General features: G+C 52.5%; 1 protein-coding gene across 13 annotated transcripts in view; it reads right to left on the bottom strand.

Moving 5' to 3' along the window:
• The window catches only part of FMNL2 (formin like 2), a 152,851-nt gene extending 149,033 nt beyond the window's left edge, over positions 1-3,818 (bottom strand). For 11 of the 13 annotated variants that reach the window (XM_055717466.1, XM_055717469.1, XM_055717465.1 and 8 more), the window contains exon 1: positions 3,520-3,818. In XM_055717466.1, coding sequence (XP_055573441.1) covers positions 3,520-3,636 — 117 coding nt within the window. In that variant the 5' untranslated portion in view covers positions 3,637-3,818. The remainder of the gene's footprint in view (positions 1-3,519) is intronic. The other 2 variants (XM_055717475.1, XM_055717474.1) reach the window with 2 other exon arrangements.
• Between the last annotated feature and the right edge of the window lie 16,646 nt (positions 3,819-20,464).

Below are 20,464 nucleotides of genomic sequence, written 5' to 3'. Positions count from 1 at the left end.
CCTGCTGCAGGCGCTGGACGCCTGGCTTTTACCACCACACCTCCAAACGCACAGCTCGCTGCACTGGATGGCGGTGCCATAATGTCTACAGACCCATTCGGGGCACTTGGTTTGTGACTGCACTTGCACACGCTGAACAATGGTTTCCTATGCAATAACATAGGGTTTGTTACCAGAATTCATAATTCACGCACACTTGTCCCATGTGTCCATACGATAAAGCCAGGGAAAAAATCCAACACAGCTGAGGAGGAAAAGTGAGCATGCTGGGGAAAGGACAACGGTGGGAGGTTCCTGCAGACAGGCAACCGAGCCGAGGGGCTGTGCCAGGGCTGGCAAGCTCCGAGTCAGCGCAAGAGCTGGAATCTACCTCTTGGTATATCCAGCACCCGCCACCAGCAAACTGGGAGCTCGGTGGCAGTAACACACCACCACCTCCCTGAACTTTACACTCTTGCATAAACTTGAAACCAAGGGAATTATTTCCCACGTCCTACCAAAAGGGGAGGACTCACATCAGTTTGAGAGGATGAAAAAAAAATGTTTAGCTTGCAGACAGAAACCTGGATCTCCCTTGGGTTATCCTCCACCTTTTTCTCCTCAAAGACTATCCCATCAAATATGATGCCTTCCTGAAACAAACAGACCCCAGCCCTCGCTAGCAGAGACGCATATGAATCTCAATACAACAAACAAGCCAGAGAAGCACATTTACTACAGCAATCCCAAAACCAGCACCAGAAGACACAGACCCACTAGGAAAATCCTCTCATGTTATTTGCCCAGCAGACCAAGAGGTGTGACACAGACAGACCCAGCATTGCTGTCCTTCACCTCAGTCAGGCACTGCCACAGGCAAGCTCAGCGCATCCTCAGTAATGCCAATGGCACAGTTACAGACTGGAGGAGCCTATTAGTTACACTGGAGAGCTTAACCAAAAAAGCATGACCTGGAGCACTTCCCATCATCTCCTGCAATTTATGCACCTCAGACCTCAAAGAGCGAGGCTAACCAAGGAGGCAGCAAGGTGACTCTATGTTTGGAGTGGACAAAGTACTTCACCAGAGACCTTCCTCAAGACTACATCTGCTAACAACCCAGCAAATGAGAGCTAGCACACATGCGCATCTCCTCCAGGCGCACCGCTGCTCATCCATCTCCTTGCTGAAGGGACCACAAAGATCTTGTGGAAGGTCAGGAGACTACATGTGAAGTGGAAAAAATAAAACAAGGCAATGTCATGGCACTTGTGGAAAAAAAACGTGGGCAACCTGTGCTCTCCTCACGGACGTGCACTTGTTTTAGAGGGCTATGGCTCACTGTGCTGGTTCTGTACAAGGTGAGAAGAAAAAAATACTTTTGTGAGGCTGCACAGGAGGAACGTTTCCCACACAGCCCCACTCTTTACATACAGAAACAGAAATGAACCGCTTGGCATGATGACCGTATATCCCCACACACAGCTGCAACTCAAGCAAGCTGCATGTTCATCAACACCAAAAACAGTCTTGGAAACTTCATTAGTGATATGAAGATTGCTGTTGTCAACAAAGCCCCTCGGGACCTCACCAGGGCTCTCAGACTGTGTGAGCAATGCTTGTGCCAGGCTAATTTCTTAAGACAGCATGCAAAGAAGGTGAGATTTAGTCCTTTAACCTTCAGCATCTCCTCCTTCATATGCCCATCTCCTGACTAATCCTCTCTCCCTACAGAAAACATTCCTCATCTTTTTTTTCCCCAGCCACCATTCCTTTCTCATTAATCCCTGCTGTTCTACTGCCTACCCCGTTCTGGGGTCTGACCAGTGGCACAGTCATCTTCCCCTCAGAGCCACAGAGAAAACAAAGTAATAACAGCCTAGGAGTTTATTCTGTCATAAACCGGCCAGATATTTCCTGGAAGCTGCAGCAAACACCAGCCATCCCCGGCTGGCTTGGAGAACAGGCTGAAGGCAATTTTGGGCTGTTCCGGGCCCCATCTTACAGCTCCTCCCAATGGGAGCGGACCATCCGGCACCCTCTCCTCCCTCCAGCAAAGCTACAGCACTCGTCCTCTGACCCTTAATTTAAGTCCATCTTCTAAAAACTGATGCCACCTCCTCCTTTCAAGCACCTCAAGAAACTACAGGCACAGCCCTGTTATCTCCCATATTTACACTATACGCACCTAACTCGCTCTCCTTTCCCAAAGTGACATCCCTTCCTTGTACTGATCCAATCAATCAGTCCTAACACAAAACCACTGATTTTCTCCCACCGACCACGCGCACACATTAAGCCAGGCACCCTTCTGGTAGGTTAGGATGAATCACCACTCGATTCCGAGCCACGCGCTGCGTGCGGGGATATCTCCCAGCTGTAGAGAGACCACGGGTTTCCCCGACGAGAGCAATGTGCGATCGGGCTTTTTCCATTCTGCCTAATCATCGTAACATCGCACTTGTCATTTGGCTCGTCAGTGGGGGTTCCTGACTGAATAGGCTTATTCTTTTCTTAGACATGATAATCTAATTGGGTCTAACCAGAAATAATCCCCAACACACACCAGTTTGCGAATCCTCGCTCAGCACCAAGAGTATTTCAGATACTGGGGGGGCTGCGCTAGTATCCGATCGGGAATTACTCTGGCAGCAGCGGCTGGCCTCGCGGCTCTCACACGGCACGGCAGGCACCGCAGGCATGGCACGCACATGGGGCTCACGCCTGCTCCCCCCTGAGCCCCTGGTTTTCACATAAACGTTGCTCAGAAGTCAGAGGGAGCCGGAAGAACGGAGGGGTCGCGATGCCCGGCGCGCACTCCGCGGCCACCCGAGGGAAGCAGGCTGTCTGCCCCAGCGCTGCCCTTCCCTGGGAAGTCCTCCCGGGAAGGCGATCCCAAGCACGGAGCGCTCCTCAGGTGAGGGGACGGGAGCGAGACACCAACCGGAGCCCGGCCCCGGGCCCAGCCCAGCGCACCCGCCGCCCGGGGCCCGGGGGGCGCCGCCTCACAGCCGGCCGGGGGGCGCCAGCCCGGGCTCCTGGGAGCCGCCAGGCCGAGGCCGGGCCGCCGCAGGGCTCCCGCCGCCAGCTTCTCGCCACCGGCGGCTCCTCGCAGGTTCGCCCGCCAGGAGGGGCAGCCCCGCGGCGGGGGAGACCCGCCCGGGCTCGGGCGAAAGCGGCTCTTCGGGGGATCCCGAGACAAAGAGCCGCAGCCGGCGCACACGCCTGCCCGCGCTCCGCTCCCCGCGCTCCGCCGCCCCGTCCCGCCACCCCGGCCGGGCCGCGAGGTGCGGGCGGCACCGCCCCGCCGAGCCCACCTGTGCCGCCGGCCCGGCCCGGCCCCGCCGAGGGGGAGCGCGGCGGGGCAGCTCCCTCCCGCGCTCCCAACTTTTCCGCGGCCGCCGCCGCCCCGCACGCCCCCGGCCGGGCGCGGGGCCCCGCAGCTCCCCCGGCCCCTTGGCGCAGGCCGGCGGGCAGAACGCGGCGCCCCCTCCCCGGCGGCCCGACCCGCTCCCCACAGACAATGGGGCCGGCACTCACCAGGACGACGGCGAAGCGCTCCTCCAGCTCGCCGGGCTCGGGCATGGGCAGCTTGAGGGGCACGCTGTGTGCCCTGAACTCCGTCTGCTGCGAGTCCACGCTCCCCGCGTTGCCCATGGCGGCGGCGGCAGCGGCGGCGGCGGCCCCTCCGCGCTGCCTCCGCGCTCCGCGCCAGGCGGGCTCCGCGCCCCGCGGTCGCCCTCTAGCACCGACGGCGGAACGCCGCGCCGCCGCCCGTCATGGCTCGCCGCCCTCCCCCCGGGGCGGGCTCGCTCCGGCTCCAGCTCCGGCTCCGGCTGCGGCTCGGCGGCGGCTCCCCCGCATGCCGCCCCGCCGCCCGCACAAAGCCCCGCTCCGCCCCCGGCCCGAGGCGCGCTGGGACTCGTAGTCCCGCCGCCGCCCGGGGCAGGGAGGGCCGGGGCCGGTCGCCGACCCGCGGGGGCGGGGGCGACCCCCCTCGGCGTCCATTTTACCTCAGCGGGCGGCGCCGGCCCCCGCGGCCTGCCCCGGGCCCCCGCCTCCCCCCGCGGGAGCAGCCCGGCCCGGCGTGCGGTGGGGCGCAGGGCCCGGCGCTCCGGCCGCCTCGGGCGGTGGCCGCAGCCTGTCCGGGACCCTCCGCGGGTCGGGGCCCGGCGCCTTCGAGCCCGCGGGGGCGCCTCCGGCCCCGCTGAGAGGTCCGGGGGGCGTCGCCTGCCACCGGGCTGCACCCGCTGAGGTGGGGGCAGCGGGCCGATAAATGGCCGTGGGTGCGGGGTGACACCACCCGAACGGATCCACAGGCGAGGCCTTGCCGTAATCAGGGAGCATCCTTCTCCCGAGTGCCTCAAAGCTGCCTGCTCTTCAGGTGTTATTTTCCACTTTTGATCATTCCCTGCAAGTCTTCTCCAGCGCTGCCTTCCGGCATCGTGGTGGCCAAACCAGACCCTGGCCGTGCTTTCCCCTGGGCCACTGTGCAGGGACGGTGTTGGATACCCCAGCCCCAGCAGCGTGGTGCCTCGGCACCTCCTCCAGATCGTGGGCAATTCCCTCGGCTCCAGAAGGTATTGACCCATTTGGTGGCTGGGCTGTATTATGCTTACATCTCTTTTTATTCTGCAGCCCAAGAGCCCTGCTGATCCATATCCCACTGTCTTATTTTAACATTCGATTATCCTTCCAGGAAAGAAGGAGTTCCACTCAGCTATCACCTTTGCGACAACACTCCTGCTGCCATTTCTCCTCCTGGTCATCACTGCCTTCACTCCATCCTTGCTTTGGCACCCCAGCGCAGGGCTGTGCACACACCGCTCTGGGGCTCCATGTTGTGCCAGCTCACCATTACAGATAAAATTGCAAACATCATTAAAGGCTTTCAGTGATTATCTGTGAAGTTCTGCCTTTTGCTGCCAGCTAGTTCAAGAAATTCAGTAAATCTCTTGAATCAAGCTACACGACAATTTGTTGATGCTGTTACCTGGCAGCCCACGGTAAATGTACCGGTGTGCCCTGCGATGGGACTTGGCCACATCCATACCTATCTGCTGGGATGTGGGAGTATTTCTGGCTTAGCCTGGTAGGACATGGTAACTGTCCACATGGAGATTAATTTGGGGGGGTGGGGAGCAATAGGCATTGTTGTTTAGAAAATGAGCATGTCTTAATTTACGTTATGTAGGATGAGAGTTGCGCTAGAGGCATGGCTTCCGAAGCTGCCACAAAAGCAATGCGTGGGGAGTCATGTGCTGTGACATACACAATCCTGCTGTCAAAACCCAGTGTCTAAGTGACAGTAAGCTTTTCTCTGTGTGTGCTCTAAACCCGCTACTAATTGAATGTTCTCATTCTAATCTTAAAAAGACATCATATATTCAGGACTGGGATGGTGAGCGACACGCCCTGTCCTGGCTTACACCCCCACACCAGAGCACCTTGCCCACAGAACATCAGCCAGTGCAGGACTTGGTCTGGGAGCCTGAGCAATGCTGAAAGTGAGGATTCTGCTCCATGGGCGCCGGGGAGGGTGTTACCCGAGAGGCAGGTCAGAATTTCGTACAACTGCCTCATTAAAAGCCTAAAATTTTTGCAGTATCCTTAACAAAGTTTTAAAACCTTAGACAGTTCTTTGGGTGTTAATAACAATGTTATTGTCGATAGTGAAAGGAATAGTAAGAGATACTTTGCCTGATGTCTTTTATCTAAGACTATCACAATTCTTTGAAAGATTAATTAGTTAATTAAGCTTCACAACACTGCTGTGAGATAAGAGAGCATTAGACTATCACAGATAACAGATGAGGGTCAGGGTACAGGATGCTGAAGACAGTCTCTGCCCAAGGATCCTTCACTCTCCCGGCAGCAGATTGCCAGCTGTGCTGGGTGCTGACCAGTCCCAGGCTCATGTCCCAGAGCAGGACCTCACAGACACCCCAGAGGGGTCCCAGGTGCCTGAAGCTGAGCACTGCAAATCAGAAATGAACCCTCAGCTCCCTTTCAAACCCAGCAGAAAACACGGTGCTTCAGCATCCCGGATACAGCAGTTGTGTGGTGTAGGAAAGTGTTACTTTTGCCTTATATTGCATACGGGAAAGTGAATATGACACAGTTTTGCACATAAGCCTGAGTGTTGCTGTTAATTACCTACAACAACAAACTTGTGCCAGTATCAGGAGTCCCAGTGTTTTCCCAGTCGATAACTCCCACCATGGAAGCACTCAAGAGCCTTAGTTTTCTGAATCAGGGGGAAATCATCTTAACATTTTTAAAATCCCTCTGGACAAAAGGAGACATTTGGGGACTGGGAGCCGCTGCTAGCCACGCATACCTGGGAAAGCTTAGGATAATTGCAGGGCAAACTGGATTCTTTGGCTTACATTTAGGCAAGAAGCCAAAGGCAGCTCTAAATCGTGCTATAAGTTTAAAACCAGACTTCCAAAATTTGTAATGAAACTAACCATCCATGCGTAGGGTGACTGTTTAACATCAGTGCAGTAAGTGCAAAGCAAAGGAATTCTTTTGGGAGAACAAGACAATTTTTGAGTAATTTGTTGTAGTCTGTAACTGGGATGTCGACATTTGCAAATGTCAAAATCAGCGTGGCAGCATTGCTAAATAAAAAAGCTGCTTAGCTGGCTCACACTTAAATTAAAGAAATTACTCCAGGATAAAAATTAATAAACAAGACCTTCATTTTTACATGTGTTTATTTAAACTAAATAACCAGCTACACAATGCGTAATTTACGAAGCTGATCCCAGGCACCTGGGCGATTCACAATGGGTGATGCCACCAGGGAAGGCATTGTCTGCACCGGGGTTAATGGCCATGCCAGCCTGGCAAGGGCTCTGTGCCTGGTCATGTGTGGAATGTCACTGGAGAATGAGACACATACTTCCCAGCCCTCACTGAAGCTAAGTGGTACTGCCGTTTGTCACCAAAATCTCTACCTTAAAACAAAGCTGGAAGTTTGGGGCCGAGACTTTCTTAAATTCCCCCGAACCATTGTCTACTTAGCTATCCATGGAAGAAACTTGGAAGGGAAAGGAAGAGTGGTTTATGAAACCTCATTTCCCCCCAGTGCTCAGCATTTCCAGATAGACCCTGAGCTGACATTTCAGTGAAGTTCCAGGTGATCTGATAGAATGCTCTCAAAGCTGGCGGGTCAGCAGCAGGCTTTCATAACTAGCTAGACCCTAGCTCAGCAGTGGAAAGGTAGTATTCATTCATGATAAAGATGTAGCGCAGCCATAAACTCCATTGTGAGAGCTGAGCAGCGTACACTTAAGAAGAGATTATTGATTGCAGCACATGAACAGCTGACCTTGACTAGAAGACTACAGAGGATTTTTTTCTGTAATAAATGAAAAAAAGAAAAAAAGAAAGGCTGCTTTCTGAGAACAGTCTTCTCAAAGAAAATCAGCTTCTGCAGGGATTTCCTGATGATGGGAAATAAAGACTTGATAGTCTTTATCCTCATGCACATCCACTGTTAAAGAAGAGGCAGTTTCACTTCGTTTCATCATGTTTTACCCAGTACAACGTATCTGCTATCTGCTCCAGTGCCTGTTAGTCTTTTATTTATAGCAATTTCCTACAAATACAAGAAACATGCCTTATCTAGCCTCAACAGATTGTGGATATAAGTTGCAAAATAATGGTCAGGCCTGTTGGCATTAGTGTTACTGTAAGTTATCTTAGAACAGCATGTATTTTGTTTGAGAATTAAATACAAATCTAAAAACCACCTGGAACCTGAAAAGTTTGCCATCATTCTGAAGGACCTTACCAATTGCCATATCGACATCTTTTCTGCAGCCACCTGTACATCAGCACATAAAGCCTTGTCAGCTTTGATCCTGCTTTCTACCACACAGGTGGGCATGGCCACCTGCCTCCTCTCGCTTTTCACGCCTGTGTCCACATCCTCATTGCACAATTGCTGTTTCTGCATCTTGTGCTGAGATCTGAGCTTGTGATAACAGATGGAAATGCTCAGTCCAGGTACATTGAGTTATTAGGTTCATATCTTATTAGCCCTCTGATTTTTCTCTGTCTGCTAGAAATTAAATTGTTAACTTGGAATCTGATTTACTTGCAGCAGTTATGCTCTGGTTTAACTGTGCTGATGTCCTCGGCCTTACTTCCAACACTTGTTTGTGCAGATCAGATGCAGCTTCATCAAAGCAAACTGTGAGGTCAACAGCAATGAGATCAGCCCCAGTTTCTGCTCAGGACCACTCCTCTACCAGCAGCAAGCACTAAATATCATGCCTGGATCTCCTGCCAGAGGGTGCATAGGGTTACGCCCGCTCAATCCAAGACCGATCGATCCTTTCAGTCTTGTTGCTCCTTTCTGAGGTGTGGGGACGCCTCCCAGCCCGTGGTACTGGACTGACGGGCCTGAGGCCAGGCTGTGTGCGAGCCCAGCACTGAGCATGCAATGGCACACAGCAACACGCAAGAGGGTTAAGTGCAACCCCGACAGTACCTACGTACGCTTTTTCTCAGCTTTGAGGAGAAGTAACACATGGAAATATTTAGCACAGCAGTTTTGCACCTTTCTTCTGACTTTTGAGTTGTTCCTTAAAATTATATAGGCTTAATTGGTAAGCGAGGGCCGTGTGTGCGAGGGCAGCGTGGCACCAGGAGCGCGGGTCAGGGCTCAGCAATGAGAGCGCTCGCTAGTCCGGGGAGTGTGATTTTCAGAGGAAGCTGAGCAGATATGTTTAGCAGAAAAGCTGCAGTAATGCCAAACAGCCCCGTTTCTGCCACTGCTGGTTTACTGACCTAGATTTCTAAGAGGTGAAGTAAGGCCCCCAAACTCATTTGCCGTTTCGGTGGGGCCCACAGCTGGTTTCTGTCCATAACTAGGCTGAGGGCAGAGCTGCGGAGTCATCCGTCCCACCTGGTAGACTCAAGGGTAGGGCTTGGACCACAGGTGTCAACTGATGGCTTCAGGCCTGATGCTGTCCTTAAGCACTCACACCTGGTCCTGGTCCCAGCTGCTGCCATCTGTTAAAACCAGTGGTCAGCCAGTGGCAGGGTGGTCTTTTGGGTTTTTTTTCTTCTTTCTTTCTTTTTCTTTCTTCCTTCTTCCCTCCTCCTTTTCCCTTTTCTCCCCTGTGTGAGGGAAGGGGCAAGCAGCCTGTGACCCCTTCCCTCTCCTGTGGAGGGAAGCCTCATAGGAAAAGCATGTGCAGGATCACAAGACAGCGATGAAGGGCTGATTTTTGCAGCAGCTCTTTCTTGAGTCCTGTCTCACAGCACCTTCCCCCTTTGCAAACACCCGGTGGCTGCAGAGGCTGAGAGCTGCATTTGAGGGTCTTGCACACAGACCCAGGTGCCCTCGGTGGTGAACCTTGGGGAAGGATGCGCACAGGACCCCCACCTTCCCCTGTCTATAGTCCGGCACAGAGCAGCAGCTCTCTGTCCCAGGTCAGCACTGGAATGGCTCCTGGAAAAACACCTCCAGCAAGCCCGGCTCCCTCAGCCTCCAAGCAAGCAGCCCAGGAGGGTGCTGCAGGCCACTCTGCTCCCCCGGCTGGATCATGACCCCGGGGCAGTGCAGGAGCCTGATCATTTTTAAAGGTGAGGCCATGCTGTTTCAGCAAAACTGGGATTGTTCTTCTCAGCTGAGTGCAAACCTGCCTGGCTCTATGAACAAACCTGCTGAGGACCCAGTCCAATTTATTTTCAGCAAAGCTCAGATGATTCTTCTTCTCTGGACAGCTAGTCTGGATGATTTGCTACTGTTTGGAGAAAAAATCGGTTACAGAAAATGGCATGAGCATTTGTTCTGTGGGATGGAGTACAGAGCGTGTCTGCTTTTAAAACACATCCCCAAGAGAGGCACTTGCAAACACAGGGTGCTTGCTCATCTGTTACACTTCTTCAAGAAATTAATGCAATTTAAGGCTGAATTTTCCTGCGCACTGAAAACCATGTATCTGTGTACATCAGAGAAGGTCCCAGGATGTGCTGTGACTGGGAGATGCTCAGACAGCACCCATGAGGTTTGCTGCTGGGCTGGGCTGCCTGATGGAGGGGGTGAGCTGTTGAGGGGGGGCCTGGATGCTGGCCGGGGGCTCACAGCCTGCAAACCCACTCACATTAAAGCCCATGGCAAGCCAACCCAGCTGAGTTAAGGAGACAGGGGGTCTGCCGAGCACGAGGAGCCCAGCTGGCACACAACCCACACACCCTGCCTCCTCCATCTCCTCGCCCCCCACCTCCTCCCAACATGCTGTAAATAATGAGTGTCGCACTTTAAAGCGGGGTGCGAAGGCTGGGGTGCAGACTCCCCCAGGCAGAGCACGGGCCCGCGAAGGCGTGCACCCAGGGCTGGGGGGCTCCCGGCATGCCTCGGCGCCCCGGCCAGCATCGGGAGCCCCCACTTGCAGCACGTGCCCACCCAGGCCGGGCTGGGGGAAGAGCCTGTGATGGTGATGCTCCAGAGCAAGGCGAGGGATCTCAGCGTTCGGTCTGATGCCATCTCGCTCACGAGAAAATGTAAGACAAGTGTTATTTTCTGGGATGATGCACCCTGGCCGGGAGCTCATTCATGATTTATTGGCAGGAAGGCAAGCAGACAAAACACAACTTCTGAATTCCCAGAAAGGCAAAGATTTGTAAATACTAATGAAACTGAGATAATGGAGCAGAAAATAATGGGAGGGAATGAGTCAATATTTAATAAAGCTTATATCTGAGTGTAAAGCAGCACTTTCCGAACTCGGAGGCAGAGGCCAGACTCGATGTGTATGTGTGCCTGTCTCAGCTTTAAACTGGCTGTCAAAACCATAGCTAGGACAGGAGGATCAGAATAATTTTTTAAGACGGGGGCATTTTCTAACATTCGTGGACTGTCGTTATTAACTGCAAAAAGATTTGTCTCTCTCTTTTTCTTTCCCCCCCCTGCCCCAGAGCAGTTATCGGTGTGTGGAACAGTGGGGCTGTAGCTCAGTCGGTTCCTCAGCCCTCAGCTGGCTCGTCGCTCCCAACGACAGCCATAGGACAATGCCGGCCATTGTACCCGCGCAGGAGAAAACCTCGGTGTGCTGCCATGCAGGCTTTGGACACAAATGCTGCACAAGTTTCCTTTGTTTTTCCACCAAAAGCTCTTGACAAAGAACTCCTGAGGGTGGTTAGGCAAGAGGAATAAAATTAATTTAATTTTTTCAGCTGATAGAAGCTGTTTAGAGGCCTTAAATGGGTTTCAGAACTCATGAGAAAAATACGGATTTCAATTTACAGGACTGATTAATAACATTTGTCTTCCAGCAAGGCAGGGGGAGGGGGAGGATTTGCAAGAGCTGGAGTTGTGCAGTCACTGGAAACACCTTTTCCAGACCTTGTGTTTTAAAGCACATTTTCTAACCTCACCAGCTCTCTCTTCATCGACGTCTCCCTGCAGCTGAAGCTCCCAGCAGCACTGAGCTGCCCTCGCCAGCCCCCACCTCAGCTCCCTCCTCCCCATGTAGTCGGGGCACCCGGGGGGCTCCACGGACACAAGGGCAATGTTGTCCGAGCGGCACCGTGACCCTCTTTTTGCTTTGGTTTTAAATTTAGGGATCCTTCTGCGTTCCCCAAGTGAAAGAGGTGCCTGCCTCCGTGGCCACAGTCCCCGACAGCTGGAGGACAGTGTGGGGGGTGAGCTCTGGTTTCCGCTGCTCGCTCTAACCAGGCCACCACGTGGAGATGGGGTACGGGGGGTCTGAATGTAGCTGTGTCCTGTGAGGTCCCACCTGGTCCCACAGTGCGTGGAGGGTCATTAGGAGGATAACTGGCATCAGAGGCTTCACAGGTCTGATTTGCACTAAACTGGCGTGACTGTCTTTGCCTCTAAGGGCCTGTTTGTACCGTGGATACTGGTTTGAGATTGATCAGCCTCAGCTGATAGTTCTTCGGGGGAGCAACAAGCACTGCCAGGCGAGCTCAGGTACACAGATGTGGAGTTGCTCAGCTGCCCGGTGAGCTTGCTGGGAGCTGGACACTTGGACACGTTCTTGCTTGGCTCCTGACCCGTGGCTGGCAGGCAGGCAGGGGCACGACAGACTGGGATGTGGGCAGGTCCGTTTCCCTCCAGGTCCCACAGTGCCAGGTTTTGTTCCGACGTGAAATTAAACAAAAGGTCACCAAGGCAGGTCTTCCCGGAGAACAAAAATTTCCCCTTTCCAGCCAACTCTAAACATCTCCATTTCTGTTACAAGACAAGGATAACAGGAGTTCACACTGAATTATTTACCGCCTCAGCGAAACAGGGGACTGAAGGCAGACAGGCTCGCTTTGGCTGATCCCAGACATGAGTGAAATGATGTTAGATGCAGGGAGCGTGAAGAAGACTTGCTGCATCTTTAATAGCTTTTTTAAGAAATCAGCTGTGAGGGTTTGGAGATACTAGCTGACAGACTTTCCAAAGCCCCACCGCTTTCTGGCACATTGTACAGCTACGTCTGATGGTTACAGCTGTGCAGCTGTGGTAGCACTGCCAGGGGTACCAGCATAGCCTTGGAAAGGTGCATCCCAAATCCTCCTGCATCTGGAGAAATGCTTGCCATGTCAGTTGGCCGGGGTTCAGGGACAGCCTCAGGGCATCCCCTACCTCAGGGCCCTTCTCTGTGCATGTGGCTGCACCCAGCTGGCACCAAGACACCTGCTTCGGTGAGCTTGGAAAAGCGTGGTGATGGAGCAGTCCCCGCAGCTCACACCCGATCTGTGTCAGAGCAAAGCAAGGACCGAAGGCTGAAGCATGGCTCTGGGGCCCATTGCGCGCTCTCCCCTGCTCCCTGCACAGCTGTGCCGCCAGAAGGATTGCACCTCGTCCTTGACTGTCTGCACTTTCGGCTGACAAGGCGGAGGAGCTCCAGGCACCAGCTCCCTGGGGATGAAGCCATATGACAGAGAATGCAGGTTTCCAAGTTGTTGGTCACATAATAAAAGCACATTTCCCAGAAAACAGGACGGGGTGACAAAAGTGAGCCTCTTCTTTGCATGGCACAAAACTCAGGCTGAAGCGAGACGTGCGTATGTGCGTGCCTGTTTATTTTGTAAGGCACGTGCCTGCATATGCATGCATGTTAGAACTACAACCTTTTTAATGTTTCAAAGGAAATGAAGCTGTTGCTAGAGAAAATATTTACAGATGGATAGCAGTCGCTACATCCTTTTGGCTGGTGCTTGAATGCTTGCATTGCAAATCATACCATTCAGCCACAAAACCAGGCCAAGCTAGTAATTATTGTTTGTGATGTGAAATGGGAATTGAGTGTGACCAGTGGCCATGCAAAGTGCTAAGATGTGTGTCAGAGAAAATGCTTATTCGGAAGGATTTTAAACAGTGTCCTGAAATGGACTGCAACAACGTTATCTAAAAGCCGTTTAACGGAGCACTTTTCCATACATGATTGCTATCTGATTCCTGCCGACTCAGCTCCTCTTTGTTTTGCTTCTCCTTGCTAGCTAGAACAGAGATGCTGCAGTGCACGACTGGGTGGGTGACCTCAGTCTCAATGCCAAATGGATGACTAAAATGAACACAGAAAATACAATCCATTGTCTTCTCCCTGAAATGCCAGCTTTGTTCCACGTGGAGCTGCTGGCTTATCAGTATAACCCCTTCGATGCTGCAGTGAGATTTACACTCTGCAGTCCCTGCCCTATGATTAATTTAGATTTAAAAAAAAAAAAAAAAAAAAAAAAGATGGTGTCATAAAAAGGCTTATTTTGCACCTGGGAAATGGCAGATCAAGTGGGATGACAGGGTGGTGCAATGCCACGCGCTGAAAGCAACTCATCCTCCCTGCGCAGGGTATTCACAGTTCGGTGCACATCCACCAAAAATGAGGTGTTTTCATCTCTGATGGTGGCTTAATCTGTGGGCGTGGGCTGAAGAAATTTTCTTAACATGTTCAAAATTATAATCTTGACAATTGCTGAGCCTGGTCACCCCCAGAAAGCAGCCAGAGGAGAAGCATATCAGGTATTTTACCCACAGTCTCAGTACCAGATCACTTAACTGCATCGAGATGCTCTCAGCTCTCTCCTTGGTGAACTCAGTCCCAGCAGCACCAGTGAACCCCACACAGCGCTCAGCGCCCCAGATTTAAGCACTTAAAACATTTTTGGAGGGTGGGGGAGAAAACGCTCCCTCCCTCCCGCAGCCAGCCCCTCTGGTATTGGGTCTCTGCAGCCAACATAAGCAGCAGACCTGGACCCTGCCCCACCACAGGCTACGCAGGTTTGTTCTGGGGGGCAGAAAGGTAGGATCTGATCAAAACTGCATCTGTGGGCTGGTTTTAGAAGGGGTAGGATGTAGCACAGGTAACAGCCTGGTCTGTGCTGCGATGTGCAGTTCAGACAGGGATGTCTTTGGCCATAACCCAGGGTTAGTTGCTGTACGTTTGCACAACAGGGGAGACCCTTCTAGTTACATGTTCTTCTCTGTGTCCACTTAATTGTCAGGCATCAACAAAAGCTCCATTTCCTGCTAAACATAGCAGGTGATATTTACATCCCATGTGGGTTGCTGTGATTTCCCAGCTGGTTGAAGCTCCTCCAGCTCCATCACTCGGAGAAGCACAAGTGTACCTCCTGCAGTCAGATGCCGCTTGTAAGGATGGAGCTGTGGTCCTCGCTTGAATCACGTGAAATCCCTTTCTTGCTTATCTGCAAGCTTGGGAACATTATTGTCGGTTTGCTGTTGAATTTTCCAAGTGCTTTAACACGCTTCTAGCGAGATTGGTACGGGGTCCCAGAGAGACGTTTGCAACTGCCTTTTAAATGAGTGTGATGTGGGTGACGTGAGGGGGCACTGAGCACAGGGGTGATGATCTGTACGTCCCTCTCGCGAAGGCTCGTGCAGCGCTCCATTACCAGATATGCCAGATAAAAGGTCTTTAGATAAGCTGTCGCTGTGTTGACAGGGACAAGCCCTGGATTAAAAGCAAGGAAGACACAAACGCTACAGGGCAGGGGAATCCTGCTCCTGGGGTGGGCTTCCAGTGCATCACTGTCTGTCAGTCCGGTGCTGCCGTGTTCAGGACAGAGATCTCTATGCCCCTTGCCCCTGCAGCTCATCCCCTTGCTTCTAGAGATTGCCCACCAGCGGGCTAAAAGCAGCAGCATTTTTTGTGCACCTCGATCCCTGAGGGCTAGGCAGGGAGTTTGCCGCTGCTCGCCCACCCAGCTGCTCCCAGCCAGAGCCATCCCTGCCCCCTGGCCGTGCCAACCCATCCAGGCTCCTGTTTGGGAAAAACAGGTAAATAAACAACCAACCCACATGAGAATCCACCCTGGCCAACTCCTCATGTCCTCTCTCTGTGAAAAGTGGGTTCAGAAGAGTCAATGGTTTTTCATGATGTGGGTGTGATTAATGAACTTAATCACAGGATACTTTGATCCATCTCTTGTTTTTAAGGGATAGTCAAAAACAAGAAGAACTGCTACCCTTTGTGCTTTTGTAATTTTGTTAATCGTGGAAACCAGTGAGACTTTTGCGTAGTCAGCTCTTGCATGCATTATAAAATATATTTGCAAAACACAACAACACTCGCTTTTATATTCTGCAGCCAGTGAGCATATCCCAGTTGGCAGAAAGCTCAAAGGAAATTTATGAAGACCCAAAAATCTTGCTGGAATTTAATTAAACTTTAATCCTGGTAACAGCCATACATATCTGTTTGTACAGTGTCCTCTGCAAGCAAAGCTGCTTCACTGTTTATGTCTTCAGGTTTTCTCGATTCAGTTCACTGGCCACTTGTCATCAGGCCTGCTCACGTCTTCCCACAAAACCCAGCTGGAGACCATCCCGCTGGAGCAAGTCCCCTTCCCCCAGGACCTTCCCTCCCTTCTTGTGCACAAACGCAACGGGGAGAAGCTGCCCCTTTGCATACATGTGTCCAAAGGCCACGCTCATGAACGAGCGCCAACGAGCAGGCAAAGTCCACAGCTGGGGAACAGCCATTTTTAGTTAATTTTCATGTTGGTGGCGCTGGTGCAGGGGTTGTGTGGGCTGGCCACTGAGGGGGCTGCCGAGGGGCCATGTGTGCCACCCACCGGCGCCGCCGTACCCATGGCTGCTGGGAATGGGTGGCACACCGCCTGCGTGGCTGCTCCATCACCGGCCCATCGCTTGTCCTTGGCCTCACCACCGCCTCTCAACCGCAACGTTGAGAGCCTTTCAGCATCTTCCGAGCGCAGCACACCCAAGCCCAGGGATCCGCTCCCTGCAGGCAGCCGGCGCCGCTGCGTGGGCCAGTGTGCTGAGAACCAGCAAGACATCTGGGTGAACTCCAGCCGAGGTTAGCAGGGACACGGCGATGCCCATAGAAATCAGACAGAATGTTTATGTAAAGGTAGGAAATTTAGACTGAATTTAAAAATTAAACTTTTTTAATTAGTAAATGCTTTACCGAGGAACAATTTCCATTGCCGAGTACATGATTCCTCATTGCTTGAGGGATTTAAAACCAGACTACTCTCTGCTCCAAAAAAGTGCTATAAGCAACAGTTCTTTGCTTATAATGAACTGGAAATACTGGCAAGTCTCCATCTCCTTCAAGTATTTTCTGAGATGTAACAGATGTAGAATGCAGTCAGTGACATTCCTCCAGCTTTTTTAACTGCGTTTTCTTTCCTCTAAAATACATCAGAAGCCGCAGTGGTTAAAGTCTGTTCCCTCTGACCCAGCCGATCCCCAGCACAGGCATCCCCGGTGATGGAGCAGCTCTTCCCAAAGCGTGCTGGTGGTGGCCAGCGGTGGACCATGGCACCGCCGTCCTTGTGGGCTCTGGGAGGTGGCACAGGTGGGACCTGCCTGGTCCCCAGATCCCTGTCCTGTCATGATCCCATCAACCCCCCCCTCCCTCTGAAACAAGGTAAACCTCATTGCCTGAACCGTCAATCACACAAATTACTCTGGCACATTAGCGCTAGCATTAATGAAGCTACTAGAAAACCCCACTGCAGTAGTGGAGTCCTTCCAGCACCCTTCTGTAATACATTAACATCAATAATTGCAATCATAAGGATAAAAGTAATAATACTAATGGCTCAAAACACACGCAGCCGTTCACACTCCTGTGCCAAGGCCTTACAGCAGGCTTTGCTAGGCCCTTGTTTCTGAGCTGGAGGCAGGAGCGATGGAGCCATTCGAGCCGTTATGGCATTTTCTCATGAGCTCCGCTGCCATGTACCGCTGCGACTCGCTGAGCAGTTCAGTGAGTAGACAGGGCCAGATCCTACCCAGAGTGTAAGCCTGGAGTAGTTCACCTAAAGCCCACAGTGGGACTTTGAAGTAGCGGGAGTGCAAATGAAAGAGGACTTGCAGTGCTTTAACCACAGAGCTATTTCACGCACAGCCTTTGGACCAGATGACGTGCATTTTTGGGCAGTTCTAAGCGCCTGCTAGACCCCGCACAGCCCAGCAGGCACTGGCGCCGGTGCTCCTCCCCAGCCAAACCGGCCAGACCCACCCCATGTCCCATGGTAAACGTCATGCAAGTCTATTTCTGGAGCAGCAAGGAAATAACATCTTTTTAAACATTCAGAAAACTTGTGTGACACGGTATTTCAGCTCATTTACTCTTTGTACTCATTTTCCTAGATTCTGGCAAGGGAGAACAGTTTGGGTTTCAACACGAGTAAGAGAAGGGAGGTACAAGAGAAGGTATTCAAATGCCCCATCCAGTATTTGATGGGGAAATGCAGGGAGTCAGAAGTGGTTAAACAGGAATTATTTGACAACACCAGCATGTCTAGATCAGGCATTTACACATCCACAAGTTTCTCTTATAATGACAGCATGGGGAAATCTTCTCCCCCTCCCCCTGGCCTGGCTCCACTGCGGCCGCAGGACCGCAGCAGGCAAACCCTCACCTGGCTGGCCCTGGCAAAGCAGGGTTATGCCACCAGAAATGATGCTTTTTCTGTTAATTAATTAAAAATAATAAAATTTAATTCTGTTAATTAAATAACTCCCAATTAAATCACTATCTCATGGAAACTGGGCTGGCTATGCCACTGGGCTGTTTCACGTACATTTGTCCTACGTACATAGCCCAGCATGGATTTATTTAGAGACAAAGGCCGAACACAGGTGGGACTGCATGAATGCGTTTTCCTGGAGTTGCTCACTGGCTGGAGACTGGAACAGGGAGAATGCAGGATAGCTCAATAAACAGGAAATTAAGTCTCTCGTAAGAAAAGATTTGTGATTTATAGAATTATAACAGAATCACCTTAGGGTTTAATGTTACAAAACACAGTCAAATGTTTTTAAAAACCAATTAATTAGTCCCGGTATCCGGAGGAGGTCTCAGACTGGGAGGATGTGCTTTGGTCACAGCCAGGACAGGTGACACTCACCCCCGGTTTGTGCTTTTTTGGATTTCCAGGAGCATTCCATAGACGGCATGGTAGGCTGTAGCATATCAAATGATTTGGGGAAGGGAAATTTACGATTGTTGCCCTGTCCTTTTTCTATATTAAAAATAAAAAATAATCAGCTGGTCCTGAGGTCAGTGACTCTGGTTCAGAAACAGGGGAATGAGCAACCAGCCTGCTCAGATGCAGCACCCCGGGCGAGCCTCCGCTCCGGCAAGGTGAGCAAACCAGCGGCATCGCAGCTCTGCTGCATTTTTAAGTCAGCACTGTGGTTGCCCATGAGCAAGTTCAAAGCTGTAACCTTTTCTGATGACATAAACAAAACGGGCAGCAGCAGCCTTTCTATTATTTAAACAAGTCCTCAAATCCCTTGGCCCTCTTCCTTTTTCTTTCTTTTTTTTTTTTTTTTCTCTTTTTTAACAAATGCCAGAAGCCTTTTCTGTAAAAAAATGAAAATCACTGGTGGCCAAGCCACCAGATTTGTGCTTTTGGTTCATGTCCTAATGGGGTGTTAGCGTTGGCTGCTGCTTTGGAAGTGGCAGATGGCCGTCCACGCTGTTTATTTTGCATTTTCCCCCACCCAGCCGCAGCATCCGCCTGTGCGCAGTGTCCCTTGCCACGGGTGGCCCGTTTTGCCTTGCCAACTCATTGCTGCATAGCGAGTGCCCAACACCGACTGCAGTGCAACTATTGAACAGGAAATATGACAATGGCTCTTATCAGGAGTCATTAATTACATTGAGCTGTAATGATGTTGCCTTCCATTAAAATATTAACTAGTGTGACCTGCACCGCACGGAGAACAGCCTGTTTCTGGAAGGGAGTTCTGCTGCCTGCCATCCACCTGAGCGCCTGCGGAGAACCTCAGCTTTCGTGGAGGCTCCCCATCCCCTGCCGGCGGCCCCCCGAGGAGAGCCCATTGGCAGTGGCCCCCCGCAGGCACGCTGGACTCCTGTTGACTGCGAAAGGTTTCCTCTACGTGCTGCAAGGAGCCTCCAAAACGCTCTGCAGGGAAATGCTCTACCTGGGCATTTGGTCTACTCGGGGTTGTGGGGAACTTGTGCCTTTGTAGGGAGAAAAACTCCCGAAGCATCGGCCCTTGGAAGGGACGCGTGTCCTTGAAGGAATAGGGAGGCTGAGGTCAAGGGCTTCCTGGGACAGGGGAGCCGGGGTGATTGAGCCAGCAGCTCATGGCCATGGAGCTATGCATGGGTCACAGCACCGCAGCCGGGTGGGGGCTGCAGGGCAGGCGGAGCCCCCCCAGCCGCCCCCCGGCTGCGGCAGCTCCCCTCGGGCAGGCTGCACAGAGCCTGGGCTGGGGGGGCTGGGCAGGAGGAGCCCCCCCAGGCTGCCCGGCACCCTCCCGGCACAGCAGCTCTCCCTCACGGGCAGCGGGAGCCGCCTGTGCCGCAGTGGGTGCCCGCTGGCCCCAGCCCTGGCGCTGGGCACCGCTGGGCAGAGCCCGGCCCCGGCCCCTCGCCACCCGCCCCTAAGGTCTCCGTGTGCCCCGACAAGGTCCCCTCCCCGCCTCCCCCTGCCCCGGCTGGGCAGCCCCCGCTCCCGCAGCCGCCCCGCACGCGCCGCCCGCTCCAGCACCTTCGTGGCCTCCGACCCGCCCTCCCACTAGCTCCGGGGGAACAGCTGAGCCGGGCAGCCCAGAAGGTCCAGCCCATGTGCCCACAGCTGCCTCTGGTTAATTATTCATCAGCTGGATCTGTTTGTAAAATAGCCCATGAATAACTCATAACTTCTCCGAAACGTCCACCGTTTGCTGAGCACGGTCCGTGGCTGGCAGGGGCTGCCGACCTGCAGATTTCGGCTTTCTGACTGCAAGTGGAAAAAGGAGTGAAGACGTGGGATCCCCGCCCAGCTTGCCCAATTGTTTGAATTAGCTGTTTCAGTGAATGGCCCCACAACAAACACGTTTGCGTAGTCTGTGACATAAAGGAACAAAGTCAAATGGAGCTGAACAGATTCCCATATTTCAGTTAATATTTACAGGAAGCTTTTGTTCTAACACCATGCGAATACAGCACAAATAGAGAAACAAAAGAGGGAAGAGGCCAGCTAAAAAAATGAATTTTCCATT

This window comes from Falco cherrug, chromosome 8, assembly GCF_023634085.1.
Source record: "Falco cherrug isolate bFalChe1 chromosome 8, bFalChe1.pri, whole genome shotgun sequence".
NCBI lineage: Eukaryota > Metazoa > Chordata > Aves > Falconiformes > Falconidae > Falco > Falco cherrug.
This window is presented reverse-complemented; position numbering and strand designations above follow the sequence as displayed.